General features: G+C 47.6%; 1 protein-coding gene across 1 annotated transcript in view; it reads right to left on the bottom strand.

Annotated features, from left to right (window-relative positions):
* Window positions 1-18633, bottom strand: part of LOC145913566 (titin-like) — a 134262-nt gene that overhangs the window by 40756 nt on the left and 74873 nt on the right. The window contains exons 130-155 of the mRNA XM_083001283.1: window positions 18401-18629; window positions 7325-18326; window positions 7163-7267; window positions 6875-7097; window positions 6599-6760; window positions 6327-6533; window positions 6087-6260; window positions 5902-6024; window positions 5617-5795; window positions 5429-5546; window positions 5256-5363; window positions 4995-5174; window positions 4682-4836; window positions 4444-4588; window positions 4226-4376; window positions 4008-4159; window positions 2847-3069; window positions 2504-2761; window positions 2140-2410; window positions 1743-2044; window positions 1416-1627; window positions 1117-1301; window positions 804-1004; window positions 531-732; window positions 373-470; window positions 93-303 (exon numbers count right to left, since the gene is read on the bottom strand). Coding sequence (XP_082857409.1) covers window positions 93-303; window positions 373-470; window positions 531-732; window positions 804-1004; window positions 1117-1301; window positions 1416-1627; window positions 1743-2044; window positions 2140-2410; window positions 2504-2761; window positions 2847-3069; window positions 4008-4159; window positions 4226-4376; window positions 4444-4588; window positions 4682-4836; window positions 4995-5174; window positions 5256-5363; window positions 5429-5546; window positions 5617-5795; window positions 5902-6024; window positions 6087-6260; window positions 6327-6533; window positions 6599-6760; window positions 6875-7097; window positions 7163-7267; window positions 7325-18326; window positions 18401-18629 — 15576 coding nt within the window. The remainder of the gene's footprint in view (window positions 1-92; window positions 304-372; window positions 471-530; window positions 733-803; window positions 1005-1116; window positions 1302-1415; window positions 1628-1742; window positions 2045-2139; window positions 2411-2503; window positions 2762-2846; window positions 3070-4007; window positions 4160-4225; window positions 4377-4443; window positions 4589-4681; window positions 4837-4994; window positions 5175-5255; window positions 5364-5428; window positions 5547-5616; window positions 5796-5901; window positions 6025-6086; window positions 6261-6326; window positions 6534-6598; window positions 6761-6874; window positions 7098-7162; window positions 7268-7324; window positions 18327-18400; window positions 18630-18633) is intronic.

The raw sequence follows: 18633 nt of genomic DNA, 5'->3' as shown, positions 1-18633 counted from the left end.
CACAAATCGTAACTGAGAACAGCTAGTTAATTTAGAAGGGATGTATATATGATTTAAGATTGCATTGTAACTAGAATGATCCAAGGACTTACCGGTGATCTTTGCTCCTCCGTCATATTCAGGTTTACTCCAAGTCAAGCAAACGTCAGTTCGTCCGACTTCGATAATCTCTGGGCGACCAGGGCGGTCGACACTATCCCTGCATACAACTCCATCCGAAGCTCGACCGAACTTTCCGATTCCCGCAAGGTTTTCGGCGCACACCCGGAATTGATATTCCAAGTTTTCGGTCAGTCCACTTATCTGGTTTGTTTCAATCGTATTAGGAGAAATACTACAAGAGGTTTTCTCTGATATGTTCCGTAAGATTACCTTTAGCGTGGTGTCTTTCGCTGGAGCTCTGGTTGCTGGAGTCCACAAGATGGCGTTTCGATCTTTCTTCTCAACGTGGTATGCGAATATCTTGTCACCTGGTTTGTGCAATAAAGAATTAGACACTGCCATAAACAACTTTTCTCTCGTATCCGTACCTCCGTCTGTGGATGGCTCGTCCCATTTTAGAACGACAGTGTCACGCGTGCATTTCACAACCTCAGGTTGCCCTGGAGCTCCAGGTCGTTTGAAGGGGAATTGGACGAGGATTGGTTTGGAATCCAGAGGAGCCGAACGACCGAATCGATTCTCCGCAAACACACGGAAAATATATTCCTGGTCTCGCGCCAACCTTCCAACCTGATCAAAAGTAATAAAACTTTAAACCTCTGCAACAAATTCTAACAATGAGGGAGGTCTTAAAAGTGTACCTTCAAAGTTGTCCTGGCAACCGATGCGGCCACTTCCGTCCACGTGTCAATTTCTTTCTCACGTTTCATCACAACGTAGTTGTTGATCTGAGCGCCGCCATCTTGCTCCGGTGTAAGCCACGTCATAGTTAATGCGTCGGCAGTGACGTTTGTGAATTCAACCGGTCCTCTTGGTTGGCTCGGAACATCGAACACGGTCAACTAAATAACAGAGAAAAGTTAATTTAGGAATCTTTTCTTATTAATTTTGCACATCATACAAAATACGTTCGATTTTTCAGGAGAACATTTTATGCATTGGTGCCGGTTCTACCTTAATTTCGGACGTTTTCGTTCCTGCCGCGTTCTTAACAACAACTTCGTACAGTCCAGCGTCGGAACGTTGACAATCCTTAATGTTGAGTGACGTAAAACCATCGCAAGTCTCAGTGTTTACACGCTGAGTTTCACGAACATTCTCATCATTGCGTCGCCATTGCGCAGTAGGGAGAGGTTTGCCTGAAATTTCAAGTGAAACATTTCACCATCTTATCGAATCGATCTTGTTTACTGTAAAGCTTAATAGTAAGAAACAATATTCAAGTGTAGGAAATCTTGCATTCAGTTCTATACCAAGCAAAGGTAGCTTGATCTTCAAGTTGTCTCCGGCCTTGGCGGTCACAGTTCCCATGTAAAGTTCACGCAAGTCAACGCCTGGTCTTGTGACGTCATCCTTGGCAGTGACTGGGTGGAGCGTCTGTGTACCTTCTCCTGTTCCCACTGCATTCTTTGCTCTAACCCTGAAGTGATATTCGCCCCCTTCGTTCAAGTCGTTCACAGTGGCCCTGCAGAGACGAACAGATGTCACCGTTTAACGATGTAACGAATAAATTTAAACGCTCGTCGACAAAATTCTACGTGTCATTAACTTGACCACACAGCTAAAGTTAGTCAACTCACGTTAGTGTTGAAGTTGTGGCTTTCGTGACCCATGTGTCCATTCCAACTCGTTGCATCTCGACCAGATAAGCGATAATTGGACTTCCACCATCTGTCTCCGGTTTGGTCCAAGCCAATGAGGCGGAAGATTTACTGAAACCGGTGACGTCGATGGATTTCGGCGCCCCTGGAACTTCCGATGCTCTAGCGACCTCTCGTGTCTCAGCAGGTTCTCCGATTCCGTATTTGTTTTCAGCCAAGACGCGGAAGAAATATTGCTCTCCCTCAGTAAGACCGGTGATTTTGTGAGACTCTCTGTGAACCTGCGTTCATGACAGGGCATTAATGATTTGTTACGAAATTTTTCCGGTTTTAAAGAAACCCCGAGTAAAAGCCAATCACATAAACAACATCCCACCTCGGTTGAGACCGTGGACCAAGCTTTGCGCGTGGAAAGTCGTTTCTCCACGATATAATTTGACACAACAGCTCCACCGTCAGTCTTGGGAGGATCCCACATGATAAACGCCGTGCTCTTGGTGATGTCCTTGACCTCAAGGTTCTGCACTGGACCTGGAGAATCCAAGACTTTCACGTTGACTGCCACCATCTTAGATCCGGCACTGTTCTCAATCATCAGTTCGTATTTTCCTGCATCGTGTCGATTGCAGTTTTCCACGACCAGAAGACTGGAATAAACAAAAATAACAGAGTTAGTTTCCAGAAACGTGTTTGCCTGTGTTTTGTAGAAGATTTTTTGTAATACAAAAACGTTTTTTTACCTGTAGGAGCTAGTCGTATCAATAACCGTTCTCTCATCTGGCAAACCTCCCTCTTTCATCCACTTGGCAGTGGGCGTTGGGCGACCTTTGACAAGGACAAACAGACGAATGGATCCACCTGCTCTCACAGTAAGGCTCTGTCGCATGTCGGCATCCAGTTCATATGTCGGAGCCTCCACTATTTCAAGAGGACTCAACGCCTCGCTCTCTTCACTTGGATCGGAATTTCCTGCCTCGTTCACAGCCAAAACTCGGAACCTAAACAGATTTGCGAATTGTTGAGCAATGAATTTGTGTTTGTGAAAGTTATGCTCAGTGCAGTTTCATTGTAAAATATCCTTACTTGTATTTCAAGCTTGCAAGTAGGTTGGTGACGATGAACTCGGTAAGCAGGACAGGTTTAAGACCGCTGACCATTTCAAACTCATCGGATTCAACCTTGGCCATCTCAACCACGTATCCAGTGATTGGTGCTCCACCATCGTGGGTTGGTTTCGACCAACTTAAACTAATTGAGGTCTTGGTTGTGTCGGTAACAGTGGGAACTCCAGGTGAACCAGGAACATCTACAAAGTAAGACTCTCGTTAAAATTGCTGAAGTCGGATTTTGCTTTTCTTTTGTGCAGGGCTTACTTCGACTTTTTCGGTGATATGAAATCGAACCAACTATTTCTTTACGTAACTTGATTTCGTCTTCAACTCTTTCTAAATCCTCTGTCAGTGTGTTGATATTTCTTCTCAAGCCCTTAAAGTCCTTTCTAAATTCGCTGCTATCAGAAAGCTGATTGTGCAACAGCTTATCTTTGTGCACGGTTATCGAATTACTTATTTCTTTGTCGCGTTCAACGCTGAGCGATCTGCTGTGCTTTCTCTCCACAGAAGAACTTCTATGTTTTGTGAAAGTGTTTTTCTCCAGACGAACTTCTTGTTCCTCGTTTAAAATATGAATTCTACTCAATGAGCTTGACCTGCGTGAGTGAAACGATTTCTTTTCGGTCACATTACTGTGCTCAGACTTAGCGGCATAACTTTTGCTAAACACAGTGGCCGAGCTACGCTTTCTCCCGAGCAGAGCCTGTTCCAATACATCGGCTTCCAACCGTTCAATGGAGGCTTCTGATTCTTCCAGTACATTATTCCACCTTTGACGTCGATCTTCCCAACTCTCAACTTTAGTTTTGTGCGACTCATTCACATTTTCTTGAATAAGGTTGACGGATTTCAACTTCACATCACGGCTACTTGCGACTTTCCCTTCCACTGCAAAACTTACACCGCGGCTCATAACCCTCTGCATTGGAGGCGACACAACGAACTGTGCTGTTCTGACTATTCCACAGACATCTGTCACTGCGTTAAGTGATCGAATCTGCGCGTGTGATTCTAAATACGTCTTGCAACGCACGCCGGACCCATGAGAGTTAACTGCTGAGAGACCCCCACACTTCGACTTGCCGCACGCAGCCCACACTTAAAGGGATCATGTAAGTACACTAACACTTACATATTGGATCTCTCGCGGTGAAGAACCCAGATTCGTCGCTTGTTGGACCAACACCACCCTTGTTTTCAGCCGAGACGCGGAATTCGTATTCGTATCCTTCGGTGAGTCCGGTCACACGATGACGATTCTCACGAATTGGTTCCTGGTTGCATCTGCGTAAGATCAAAGTTTGTTAAAGTCATGTTCTGCATATGTGAGTTATGCGAGCTTATTCCTACCGAATCCACTTGAGACCCTTCTTGTGATGACGTTCCAAGTGATAACCATTAATCTCACTTCCACCGTCGGACTCTGGACGATCCCAGGTTACTGTTATGCTGTTCTTGGTCGATTTTGTCGCCTGTGGTTTGCCGGGCTTTCCTGGTGCATCTAAACAACGTGTCAATATGTCAACACACATACTTCAACCAATAAGTCGTTGGTGAAACTAACTTACCAAATGGATTCTTGCAAACGACTGCGGCTGATTCAAGAGATGGTCCGACGCCATACTTGTTTTGCGCTGACACTCGGAACACATACTGGTTGCCTGCCACCAACTTGGTGCAGTTGATATCGCAGTGCATGCCTGCGTCTCCCACCTAAAGCACAGCAAGACGTCAGGCAAACACTTATATTGAGAGGAAATAGACACACTTATCAGAGCGGATAAGTTAATCTTTTAAGACACTTACAGAAGTCCACAGCAAGCGACTGGTCTCTCGTTTTTCTACGACGTAGTTAGTGATAGTGCTGCCTCCAGTCTGTGACGGTGCAGACCAGGATAGTTTGCATTTGCTTGCAGTCATTCCTGTGATCTTTATGGGTCCTGTCACTTGTCCTGGTTTGTCTGTGAGAATTACGTTTGTTAACTATGATACTACATTCGTTTTTTCCATTTTAAGTTTAAAGTCAATATATTCCTGTTTATGCCAGTTTTATGCTTTAATGTAATTGTTTGGATCACCCTCTCAACCCTTAACGTTTATAATGCAAAAATAAACTTACCCAACACTTGAACTTTGCAGACTGCAGATTTGGATCCGTAGTGGTTTGCGGCGGTAACAGTGTATTCCCCACTATTCACTAGTTTGATGTCTTTGATGGTTAGAGTTGCTTGTGCGATTGAACGATCAATCTTGATGCTGTCAGTCTCTCTCAGTTCCTTATCCTTGTGGGACCAGATAACTAAAAACAAACTCCTTGTTTACATACAACCTTTATATCAACAGAATCGAGCAAGTATTTAGGACTGTTGTGTATGTTTACCTTTTGGAACCGGTTTTCCATCAGTAACTGCGTGAAGTTGAACGTCTTCTCCAGCACGAACCACCAATCCCTCCAACAGAGCCAAGTCCAAAGTCACACTCGCAGGTTCTGTGATTTATGTTTTCGTATTACAAAGGCCCAACATTGCGACATCGCCAAAAAATGCAACAAACCGTAATCTTCCTTGCATACGATTGGGCCAGTGTTTTCGGACGGCTCAGAGACGGATCCTGCGGTGTTTTTGGCGCGGACACGGAAATCGTATCGACTTCCAGGCATGAGTCCAGTTACCTGATACATAAACAACATTGGTCGTAAAAGTCGAGCAAATGAACAGTTAAAATATTGAATATTTTCTCACAGCAAAGTCGGTTGTTGTAACTTTTCCCACGTTGCACTTCACCCAATTCTTTGCTGGAAGGTTAAGACGTTCTACGTCATAGCCAACAATGCGGTGACCTCCGTCGAACTTGGGCGCCTCCCAGCGGATGGAGATGCTTTCATTCGTAGAATCGTAAACGATGGGACGCGATGGTGGTCCTGTGTGAATGAGGTAACGGTTATGCAGAGAAAAATATATTCACGAACGAAGTTTTTCTAGAAATGCAACAGAATTGAAGCCAAACAAGTCTTAAAGTTTACTCACCAACTGGATCAAGCGCGTATTTAATGGCTGAGGTTTCAGATGCTTCTGACTGGCCAGCTTGGTTGATTGCGTATACCCGGAATTGGTATTCCAACCCTTCGTTCAACCCGGTTGCTCTGTAGTCTGAATTTATAACAGAAATCGTTATAATCTAAAAGTTGATAACTTAATGAGTGAAAACTTACCGGTTGAGTGAGTTTTTCCCAATGATTTCCACATAATGGAATTTCTCTCTTTAATTTCGATGACGTAACCAGTTACCGGTGAACCCCCATCTTTACGTGGTGGTTTCCATTCGACCAACATCGAATCCCGTTTACAACTCACGACCTCAGGAGCAGTCGGAGCATGCGGAACATCTGAAAAAGTTGCAACAGTTTAAATTTGGTTACACCACCTTTCTGCTGACGTCATAAACCACTTACCGAAAGGATATTTTGCCACGACGGTTTCGGATAGAAGTGGAGAACTGACTCCGAATCGGTTCTCAGCCATTACCCGGAACGTGTATTCGTTTCCTCCGATTAAACCTCCAGCTCTGCAGGTAGGGCGAGCAATTGATGACGTCACCAACGCCCATGTACCGGTTTTTGCGTCACGTTTCTCGACGATGTAGTTGGTGATGTCAGATCCTGTTAATGTGAAGGAATTAGAAAGTCTGAATACATTTCCAAGGTAGTTAATAAATATAATTTACCTCCGTTGTTTTTAGGTGCTTTCCACGTAAGTGTACAACTTTCTGAAGTCAAGTCCGATATTTCCAAAGGTCCTCCAGCAGGACCAGGTTTGCCGACAACCAACACTTTGATGTTTGCGACCTTCTTTCCAGCAACGTTTGTTGCAGTCAAAGTGTATTTTCCTGAAAACGAGACAATTACATTATATTGTCACAACACCTAAAATAATGTTTGGAAAGATTATTACTTGAATGAGTCAAGTCTGGTGACAAATGTTCTCTCAATAATAAACTCACCAGCATCCTCACGACGAACTTCTTTGATGATCAGGATCACGGAGATGGGAGTCTCCTCCACTGTTACGCGACTATCGAACTTCAAATCCTCCTCATTTTTGCTCCACTTCACTTCAGGACGCGGGACACCCTGGACTGGAATCTTCAGTTTTGCTGGAGTTCCTTCCCGAGCTTGGAAGGTGAGAGTTGGAAGCTCGGACAAATCAAAACTCGGGTCAACAGTCTGTGAAAAAGGTTGAATGATAAATGTTAAGAAGCATCGGTACGTTGTAGTGTTTGACGTCATACCTGATCCTTAGCCGTGAGGTTTCGCTCTCTGGGTTGCCCGGTCCCAGCCTCATTCTTGGCCGAAACGCGAACAGTGTAATCTTTTCCCTCGGTGAGTCCAGTTATCTGTTGTGGTATGACGTTAGTAATTTGGCGATAAAACCTAGCACGATACATTCTTACCTTATGGCTAAGTACTCTAACTTCAGCAATTTCTTCGTAATCGTCTGTGTCTTTTGGAGCCATTTCAATCACGTATCCACTGATACGACTTCCACCGTCGTGGTTGGGTTTGTTCCAGGAAAGAGTCGCAGAATTCTTGGTGGTTTCAGAAACCTCCAGTCTTTGAACCGGACCCGGCTCTTGCGAAGCCTTTACTGGTTCCGGTGTCTCGTAAGGAACTCCAATGCCATATTCGTTCTCAGCCATAACGCGGAAGAAGTAACTCTTTCCAGCTTCGAGCTTGTTCACAGTCCAAGCACATCTTGAGCACTGTGTCGTCACAGTAGCCCAGGCTTTTCGGGTGGACTCGCGCTTTTCAACGATGTAGTTCGTGATGACGGAACCACCATCATTCATCGGTTGTTCCCATGCCAAGGCCGCGGTTTCAAGTGTTACTTCCTTTAGCACAATTGGTCCTGGGGGTCCAGGAGTATCCTGAACTCGGACAGTTACTGTGGCCGATTTCACACCGCTGCTGTTCTCCAGGGATATGATGTACTTCCCGGAGTCGTCTCGATTGCAGTTGGGAACCTGCAGAAGGCTGTCCCAGTCCGAGTTCTTGATATCCACGCGGTTCATGGACAAATTGCCGTCAAGTTTGGACCAACTGACTCTGGGTGCTGGTCGACCTTTCAATGTGCAGTAAAGGCGAATCGTGTTTCCTGCCCTCACAACAAGAGCTTTGGTAAGAGTTGCGTCAAGCTCAATCGTCGGTCGCTCCAGAATGTCCTTTGGAACAACACTGCCTTGAACCTCGCTTGCTTCGGAGTCTCCAATAACGTTGGTTGCCTTGACACGGAACTTGTATTCTCTTCCTTCACCCAAGGCTGTGACAGTGTGCTTTGTAATATGAGTGGTAGCGACGCGTTCAAATTTATCCGGGCTTTCAGGGTTTGCCATTTCAATGATGTATCCTGTGATAGGGCTGTCACCATCGTATGCTGGTTTTCCCCAGGTAAGGTCGACACTGCTTCGCGTTGTGTCAACCACCTTGGGGAAAGCCGGTGGTCCAGGTGGATATTTCGGATCTTCAGCGGTCGCTGGACGCGATGGAGCACTTGGACTTCCAATACCGGCAACGTTTTCTGCGGCAACACGGAATTCGTATTCTACTCCTTCACAAAGGCCGGTGACTTTGATTGAACGGTCTGACACTGGTCTTCTGTTAACCTTCGACCACTGAACAGCTTTGGTTTCTCTTTTCTCCAGGTAGTAACCACTAATAGGTTTGCCACCGTCCTCTGATGGTGACTTCCATGCGACTGTCATACCATCCTTCGTTGTATTTGAAACCACAGGAGGTTCAGGGGCTCCAGGTACAGTGTATGGATTCTTCGCGACAACAGGGTCGGTTACCAAGGGCAATCCTATGCCGTACTTGTTCTCGGCAGATACACGGAACTCATATTCGTGGTTTTGAATCAGCTTCGTCACGTTAAGTTCGGTTGGCTGCGTGCTTCCACTGACCATTGCCCACGTTGGTCGTGACGTTTCACGACGCTCGATGACGTAATTGGTTACAGGAGCTCCGCCGTCTTCTAGTGGAGCATTCCAAGAAAGCTTCAATCGGTCCGCAAGAATGTTCGAAAACTTAGCTGGACCTTGAGGAACTCCAGGAACGTCCAACACTCTGACCTTGGCTGTAGCGGAAGTGGTGCCGCTTGAATTTTCAAGAGTAAGAACGTAACTTCCGGCGTCAGAGCGTTTGCAAGATCGAATGATGAGAGTCGATCTATTGAGGACTGTCTCTGCCACAATGGAACCGTCGCTTGTACTCTTTACTGTTTGTCCTTCTCTGGACCAAACAGCAGTGGGCTTTGGTTTGCCAATAATGCTGGCTTCAATGATTATGTCCTGGCCAGCTCGAACTTCGAGCAAGTCCTTGCAAGAAGCATCAAGAACAATTCCAGGAGCAACGATCGCCTGTCGCACCAAGACAGCTTCAGTTGGTTCGGAAGGTTTAGAAGTTACCACTGCAGTCTTCGCCAACACACGGAACAAATATCGTTCGCCCTCTTCAAGGTTTTCAAGCAAGGCGTGAGCTTCGGGTCCACGTGTTGTTACGTGGCGCACCCACTTGTCTGATGGAAGCTTCTGTTTTTCGATGATGTAACCGGCGATCTTGGAACCACCGTCGCTTCGCGGAGCAGCCCATCCTAACTCAACCGTGTTGTCAGTTACATCTACAACCTCAGGTGTGCCAGGAGCGTCGCAAGGATCCCGGGCTAATGCAGGTTCGGTTGGCTTGCAGAATGGTCCCGTTCCGGCCGTGTTTGAAGCTTGGACTCTGAATTGGTATTCGATGCCCTCAAGAAGAGTGTTGTCGACAATCTCCCTTCGCTTAACAAGGTGCTTGTTCATTACAGTCCACAGCAAACTGTTCACTTCTTTCTTCTCGAGGTTGTAACCGCGAACAGGATTACCGCCGTCACTTTCCGGCACCTCCCATGAAAGCGTCGCTGACTCCTTGCCAATTTTGACCACTTGCAAGTTGCGTGGCTCAGTCGGTGGATCGAACGGATAACGTGTCTTCACCATTGTGGATGATAACACATCGCTAATGCCACATTTGTTCTCAGCCTTGATGCGGAACACGTACTCGCAGTCCTTGGTTAGCTTGCCAACGCGGAGAGTGGTTCTAGTCACCGTGCTACTGACAGTCTTAAAACCTGGGTGGCCAGCTTCGGACTGCTCAACGATGTAGTTGGTAATAGGGCAGCCTCCATCGTCTTCTGGTGGACTCCAGACAAGTGTCACAGTATCAACATTGAGGTCTTTAAACTCAACAGGGCCGACTGGTTGAGTTGGTTTGTCGAGAATCTCAACCTTTACTGTACTTTGCTTCTTGCCGTGTGGGTTCTCAGCCCTGAGGATGTAATCACCAGAATCCGAACGTTCAGACTTGGGAAGGGTCAGAGTAACTCCTGAAGGTGTCTTTTGTATCAGAACCTTCTCGCTTTCTTCCAGCTCAACGTCTTTACGCATCCAGTAAGTGATGGGATGAGGTTTACCGGTTACTCCTGCCTCGACGAACAACTTGGTCCCGGCTCTGGTCTTCACTTCCTTGGGAAGAGTAATCTTTGGTGGCTCTGCTGGCTCCTTAACATCCACAACATCAGTTTCCCTTGGTGGACCTTCGAGTTCTTCATTACGGGCCTTCACTTGGAACTGATACTTCTTCGTAGCAAGATTCACAACAGTGACAGTTGTGTCAGTCACTGTTCTGTATTCCGACCAGTTTGTTGAACCTTCGCCTTGGTATTCGACCACGTAACCAGTAATACGACTTCCACCGGTATGGTCTGGTTTCTTCCACGTCAGTGTAACTGACGACTTTGTGATGTCAGTGACTTTGAGTTTATTGACAGGTCCTGGTTCTGAGATAGGGTGTCTTGCTCTTACCGGCTTCGATGAGTCTGCAGGGACTCCAACCCCATATTTGTTTTCAGCCTTGATTCTGAAGTAATAATCCTTGCCTTCGATAAGCTTGGTGACCCGGAATGCAGTTTTAGCGCACTCAGTTGTTGCTACAGACCAAGTTTTCTTATCTGCCTCTTTCTTCTCGACAATGTAGTTGGTAATCTCAGATCCACCATCAACATCAGGTGGAGACCAAGAAACTTGTGCCGATCCGATTGTTACATCCTTTACCACAATGTTTCCAACAGGTCCTGGCGAATCCATAACTTTTACATTGATGTTTACAGTCTTGGATCCTTTGGGGTTGGTCACAGTGAGACTGTACTTTCCGGCATCATCTCTAGTCGTGTCCGGGATCACCACAGTGGTCTTAAGATCCGTTACATCAATGTCAGCTCTTCTTGACAGTGTAGCATCTTGCTTCGACCACTTTACTGTTGGCTTTGGTCTTCCGGCAATATTGGCAAGAAGGCGCAATGTTGATCCAGCTTTGATTTCCAAAGTTTTCCTCATGTCAACATCCAGGATGATATCGGGTTCCTCCAGGATTTCTTTTGGCTGCACAGCTCCACAGACTTCCTCATGTTTTCCTTGTCCAACTTCGTTGATGGCGGACACGCGGAACACGTAAGTTTGTTCTGGTCTTAATCCGGTTACAACGAACTCAGTTTTCCTGGGCGTGCTTACACCAACGTTGCACTTTCTCCAGTCTTCCAAACCTTCGACGCTTGACTCGACGACGTAACCGATGATCCTTGACCCTCCGTCGTAAGCTGGTGCGCCCCATTGTAACGTCACAGAGTTCTTTGTTGTGTCAATCACCTTGGGGTTGGACGGGGGTCCAGGGGCTTCTATTGGTTCTTTGATTGTAACCATCTTAGTTGGTTCGCTTGCTTCGCCGATGCCGATCTCGTTTTCAGCAAGAACGCGAAACTGATAATCGTATCCATTCGATAAACCGATCGCATTCAGTCGCTTGTCCGAGGTAGCTTTGGTGTTGCAGGGAGACCAACGAACTCCCTTCTTCTCACGTTTTTCAACGTAATAACCACTAATTTCGCGCCCACCGTCGGATTCTGGTACTTTCCATGTGACCATGGCGTTGTCTTTTCCAATTTTGGTGATTTGCGGCGACAAAGGTGGCCCTGGTTTACTGTACGGACTCTTTGCAACCACAGGTGATGATTCCAAAGCTGGTCCAGTTCCCAGTTTGTTTTCAGCCTTCACGCGGAAGATGTATTCGTTTCCTTCCAACAGTCTTGGCACAGGGTAAGTGCAAGCAGTGACTGATCCGGTTACGACTGACCAAACCATTCGGCTCGTCTCGCATTTCTCCAGATAGTAGTTGGATATTTCACACCCACCATTGTCTGCTGGTGGTTCCCATGCTACTGTACACCTGTCCTTGTTAAGGGATAGAATCTTGATAGGTCCAGTGCACTGTCCTGGTTTATCGAGGACGTTGACCTTGGCTGTGACAGAGGTGCTACCAGCCTTATTGGTCGCAGTCAATTCGTACTGACCGCAGTCAGCGCGACTTGCATTTGAAATGGTGATCCTCGTCCCATCCTCTGTGGTCTTTATGCTGGATCTGGCCACTTTGTAGAGATCCACATCTCCGAGTTTCCAAGTTACTTCAGGAACTGGTCGTCCACTCATGGTGGCATTGATAACGATATCAGTGGTTGCACGAACGAGAACCTCGCCCTTGGTCATCGCAGTTGTTATCTCAACTTTCGGAGCAACGACATCTTCGCAGACTGTGACGTAATCAGATGTAACACAAACTTGACTTTTTCCAGCTCTGTTGCAAGCCATGACGCCGAATCGATATTGAGCTCCCTCTTCGAGTTCCGTCACTTTGTATTTGCACTCACTGCTCTCTGTGTTAAAGTCCTTCCACTCCTTCGTGCCTCTCTTCATAATCACAATCTGGTAACCGGTAATTGGACTTCCACCGTTCCAGTCTGGTTTTACCCATTCCAGAGATACAAAGTCCACACCAGTTGTAGCAACTTTCAGGTCTTTCGGAGATTGTGCAACTTGAATTGGATCAGCGGCCAAGATAGGTTCCTCCAGTTCAATAGCAGGTCCGACCCCACATTTATTTTCAGCGGACACACGGAAGAAATATTGATGATTCTCAACGATCGACGTCTTAACCATCTTCTTGGTTCCCTCGGAGCTGACAATAGTCCAGCCAAGAGAGGAGAATCCAGGTAGAGTTGGTTCCTTTATTTCCAAGATGTAGTTGAGGATGTCGGTGCCACCATCGTCTTCAGGCTGATCCCACGTCACAACACAAGACTTCTTGGTGATGTAACTGATCTTCAGGTTTCGACAGGGCTCAGGTTTGTCCAGAACATTGACCGCAATCTTCACCATTTTCTCGCCAGCAACATTCTTGGCCTTCAGGACGTAGGCACCACTATCTGATCTCTCAGACTCCTTCACGCATAGATCGGTTCCAATAGGGGTTCTGTTAACATGGGCACGGTCGTTCATTATCGCTGCGCCGTCCTTCAACCATTCTAATTCAGGTTCTGGACGACCTCGAACTCTAGCGTTGAGCTTAATGCTTTGCCCAACCCTGAAAGTGACTTTTCCCAACATGTAGGCGTCCAAGTCGATTTGAGGCTCCTCGATTATATCTTTAATGATGGTGGGTTCCGGAACCTCACGTGATTCACCTTCGCCCATTTCGTTAACTGCCAGAACGCGGAATCTGTACTTGCTGTTTTCCTTCAACCCCGGAGCTCGGAATTCGCATCTGTCAACTGGTTCCTTGTTGATGCGATTCCAGGACTCCTCTGAGGTATCAGCTTGCTTCAAATCAACGCGCAAACATTCAATAAAGTATCCGATGATCTCGGAGCCACCATTTTTCAGTGGCTTGTTCCAGTTAAGAATTGCCGAGGAGCGATCGTGATCCGAAACCTTAGGGTTGATTGGAGGTCCTGGTGGAGTCATTGGTCGTATTGCCTTTACGAATGGTGATTGCTCCGAGGGTTTGCTCAAGCCGGCGTAATTCTCAGCTGCCACTCGGAAGGAATATTCCTTTCCTTCAAACAAACCCTTTGCCCGCATCGTGAATCCAAGCAGAGGATCGTGGGTAATTTTTGTCCACTTTCCAGCCTCTTTCTCGAGTCGCTCGACAATAAAACCAGTGATGGGACTTCCTCCATCACTCTTTGGCGCCTCCCAGTGTAGGGAGCAGCTGGTTTCCGTCATCTCGGACACTCTCGGCATCCCCGGAGATTCAGGGACATCAAAAGTGTGTTTGGCAACCTCGGGTTTCGACTCCAGGGCGTCGCTGATTCCGTGTTTGTTCTCAGCGCGAACGCGGAAAAGATATTCCTTGCCCGAGATGAGACGAGGAACTTTGCACTTGGTGCGCGTTCCCTTCGAACTGACCACGCCCCATGTCTGCTTTGCTGTGTCCTTCTTCTCCACTACGTAGTTGGTGATAGGGGAGCCGCCGTCATCCTTGGGTGGGATCCACTGGATGACTGCGTATTCTGGCGTGATTTCAAGTATGTTCATCGGGCCGATGGGAACACCAGGCTTGTCAAGCACTGTCACATAAACACCTGCTGACTTGGTACCCGCGTCGTTCTTCACTGTCAGGCCATACTCCTGTGTATCACTCCTTTGTGCATTCTTGATGGTAAGAAGGGTGGATTGCGCATCGCTGCTGACAACAATTCGCTCATCTGAGACAATTGCGTTTCCATCAGCTGTACTCCAGTGAGCAGTGGGAGCAGGAACACCGCGGATCTTTGCTGGAATGCGCAAAGTGCTGCCCGCACGAACAGTCAGACCTTCTAGAGTCTTGACATCGATTTCGATTGTTGGTGAGACAAGTTTCTGCCTCGGCGCGACCGGCATGGTTTGGTCGGGACGACTCTCGCCAGCCTCGTTGACTGCACGGACTCGCAACTTGTACAAGAACTCCTCCTTTAGATCGGTGACGGTGCATTTCGTGTTCTTCACAGTTGAGAACTCAACCCACTCCTTATCGGTGACATCAATCTCCAAACCAGCTTTTTGTCTTTCGTCCAACTCCTTCTCCGGACCGAGTTCAATGTAATCAACAATATACCCGCTTACAGGGGCGCCACCGTCCCGGTCGGGCTTGTTCCAAACCAGGGTAAGTGCATTCTTGTCAATGTCAGAAACTTCCAAGTTCTTTGGTGGACCAGGAGTATGGATAGGATCACGAGCCAGGATCTCTTCAGAATCAACTGATGGTCCAGCACCAAACTGATTCTCGGCAGCAACTCGGAACAAGTAGTGGTGACCTTCCGAGAGGTATTTCACAGTAAGACTCGTCTTCTTGGCAGCCATTGCCACTGGTTTCCAAACTTTAGATTCAACGTTGTAACGCTCGACTTTGTAGCTTGAAATAACAGCACCGCCATTGTCGGAGGGCGCTTTCCATTTCAAATAACATGAATCTGAGCGAATTTCGCTGATCCTCAAATGCTGTGGAGCACTTGGGATATCAAGAACATTAGCAACCACCGACGCCGTCTTCTTTCCAGCACCGTTCTCCACAGTGAGCGAATATCTTCCACTGTCTGATCGAGCCGATACTTCAATGTTCAAACTGACCAAACCAGCCTTCACTTCAACCTTATGTCGATCAGAATCTTCGGGTATGGCTTGATCGTTGAGACTCCAGGTGATGGTAGGGAACGGCTTTCCTCTTACAATTGCCGCCAGCCTTAGTTGTGTGCCAGCTTTGATAATCTGCTCGCGCACCATGCTGGCCTGAAGTTCAATTTCTGGCGGTTCTTGCTTTTCTTTGACAACGACTGTGCCTTTAACCAAAGCAGGTTCGCTCAAGCCAGCTTTGTTGACAGCGGTTACACGCACCCTGTACTCGTAGTTTTCCACCAAGTCAGGCACAGTGTAAGATGTATCTTTCTGTGTTTCCTGCGTGCACCAGATCTTCCACGCCTCGCTTCCTGCCTTTTGTGTTTCGACGATATATCCGATGATCGAAGACCCGCCATCGTGTCTGGGCTTCTGCCAGGCGACCGTCACTGTGTTCTTGGATATTCCAGTCACATGTGGATTAACTACAGGTCCAGGCTGAGAGATCGGGTTTTCAGCTGTGATCTGCTTCGATGGCAAGCACTTTGGTCCGATGCCTATGCTGTTTTCGGCAGCAACTCGGAACTCGTACTCGTTGCCTTCGTATAACCCGGTGACGGTGTATCTTGTCTCGTTGATGAGTTCTTTGGTGACACGAACCCATCTTTCGCTTTTGGTCTCTCTCTTCTCAACCACGTAGTTGAAGATTGCCTTTCCTCCATCGTATGGTTTGCTCCATGACAAACTGGCCGAATCTTTACGCACTTCCTTGACTGTCAAAGCGTCAGGAGCATCTGGGACGCGATATCTGTCCTTCACCACAACTCCTTGGGTCTCAGCGGGATCGGAACATCCCTGAGCATTCTCGGCCATCACGCGGAAGATGTACTCCGCATCTTCAGTGAGTTTACTGATCCTGAACTCTGTCTTGTTGGTCGTGGAGTTCACGGTAGACCACATCATCCTGGATATATCTCGCTTTTCGATGACGTAATTCATGATTTCTGAACCTCCATCGTCTTGTGGTGGACTCCATGTCAAGGAAACATGTTCACGAGTTACCTCCGATACATTAAGGTCTCTGGGTGGAGTTGGTTTGGCGACCACAGCAATGATTACCTTGGCTTCGCGTTGTCCGCCGTCGTTTTGCACTGTGACCTTATAAAGTCCACTATCAGTGCGCAAACCCTTGTAAACCTCGATCGCTGAAGAGGTTGCGTTCGTTTTGATCTGGAAGCGGTCATCTGTGGCCACAGGGGCGGCATCGCGTTCCCAAGTAACCTTCGGTACAGGGCGTCCAGAGATCTTTGCCAGAACACGGAATGGTTCTCCAACACGGGCTGTCATCTTTTCACGAGCCTCAAGTTTCAATGAAGGAGGTTCTATTGTGTCGCGACAGACAACAGGTTTGGTTGGGAAAGAGGGAAGGCTGATGCCGCGCTCGTTCTTAGCGTAAACTCTAAACTCGTAGTTGTCACCTTCGTTGAAACCATCAAGCACAACTTTAGTGTCTCGTATCATCTTGTCAGTAGCAGGTAATTGACGTTCCTGTCCAACCAATCGCTTCTCGATGGTGTATTCAGTAATGGGCATGCCGCCGTCAGATTTTGGTGGGCTCCACTCTAGACTGACTGTGCTCTTCGTTACATCAGTGACGCGTAGGTTTTCGGGTCTGCTCGGCTCGGATACTGGATCTCTTGCGTTGATTGGCAGCGAGGTTTCAATCGCGGGGCCAACGCCAAGCAGGTTCTCGGCGGCCACGCGGAACATGTATGACTCTCCTTCAATGAGGCCTTGCACCACAGCTGATGTTCGGGTAACGGTCATAGACACACGAGTCCAGGATCGCCGAGATGATTCTCTCTTCTCAAGAACGTAGTTGGTAATAGCACAGCCTCCATCGTCTTCGGGAGGACTCCATGCAAATCCGATTGTATCCCTGGTAACGTTGGAGGGTTCAATAGGACCTCCACAAATTCCAGGTACATCCTGAACAATCACTTCAACATCCAGTTGCTTTTCTCCAGCCTCGTTTTTAACGAGAAGCGTGTACTTTCCTGAATGGTTACGCTGGCAATTTCTGATGATAAGATTTTGTCCTCCAGCTGTTTCATCCACTTTGGCTTCTTCTGGGAGGTCTTGACCATCTTTGGTCCAAGTAATCTCAGGTACCGGCCTTCCATTAATGTAGACAGGGATCTTTATCAAGTTGCCGGCTCTCACCACTATCTTATCCTTGACTGAAGCATCGAGAGTGATTTCTGGAACTTCCAGCTTTTCTTTCACTTCCACTGGCTCTTCAACGCAACCAGGAGATCCTTTGCCTGCAGCATTAACGGCGCTCACGCGAAGCCAATACTTCTTGCCCTTGGTGAGGTTTGGAATAACAAACTCCAAAGAGCGAAGTTCGTGGCTTGAAGACTTCTTCCAGTCTTCGCTCCCGTCTTCCCGTTGTTCGACGATGTAACCTTTGACCTTGGAGCCTCCGTCGCAATCTGGTGCGATCCATCCAAGCGTGACGGTGTTGTTCGTGGTGTCCTTGATGCTTGGGAAGGGAGATCCGGGGGCGCTGATTGGTGCGCTTGCAAGCACAGGCTCACTTGGGACGGAAAACTCGCTTTGGCCGGCTGCGTTCACAGCTGCCACTCTGAACATATATTCTTGCCCTTCCCTGAGTCCGCGCACGCGATATTGAGTGCCACCGATCTCATCAGTGGTCGCCTTACTCCACTTCTTCTTGGATCGGGTCCTCTTCTCCAAGATGTAATTGGAGATGATTGCACCTCCGTCGTTTTCGGGGGCATTCCACATCACCGTCATCGTGTCACGTGTCACACCCGATACGCCTGGTTGGCTCGGGGCATCGGCACATTCGTAAGCATTCTTGGCTTCGCATGGTTTCTCAGACTCAGTCCACTGGCTTGATCCGTACTTGTTCACGGCCCTACAACATAAACCCGTTAATGCAAACACAACAAAAGTTAAACCGCTTGCTTGTTTCAACCAAGTTATACTTACTTGACTCGGAACAAATACAGTTTTCCTTTCTTCAAACCGGTTGATGTTGCGCTGAGATCTTTTGCATCAGCAACTGAGTGCCAGTAATCCCGGTCCTCTTCACGCCTCTCCACAGTGTAGCAAGTGATGCGACTGCCGCCGTCATCTTCTGGAGGATTCCAGGACACAGTAATCTCACTTGCTGTGACCGAACTATACGACAGTGGAAGCTGTGGGGCTGACGGTTTGCCTGT

This window comes from Ascidia mentula, chromosome 9 (genome assembly GCF_947561715.1).
Source record: "Ascidia mentula chromosome 9, kaAscMent1.1, whole genome shotgun sequence".
NCBI classification, from domain to species: Eukaryota; Metazoa; Chordata; class Ascidiacea; order Phlebobranchia; family Ascidiidae; genus Ascidia; species Ascidia mentula.
Note: the sequence above shows the minus strand (reverse complement) of the source record. Positions and strands in the feature narration are given on the sequence as shown.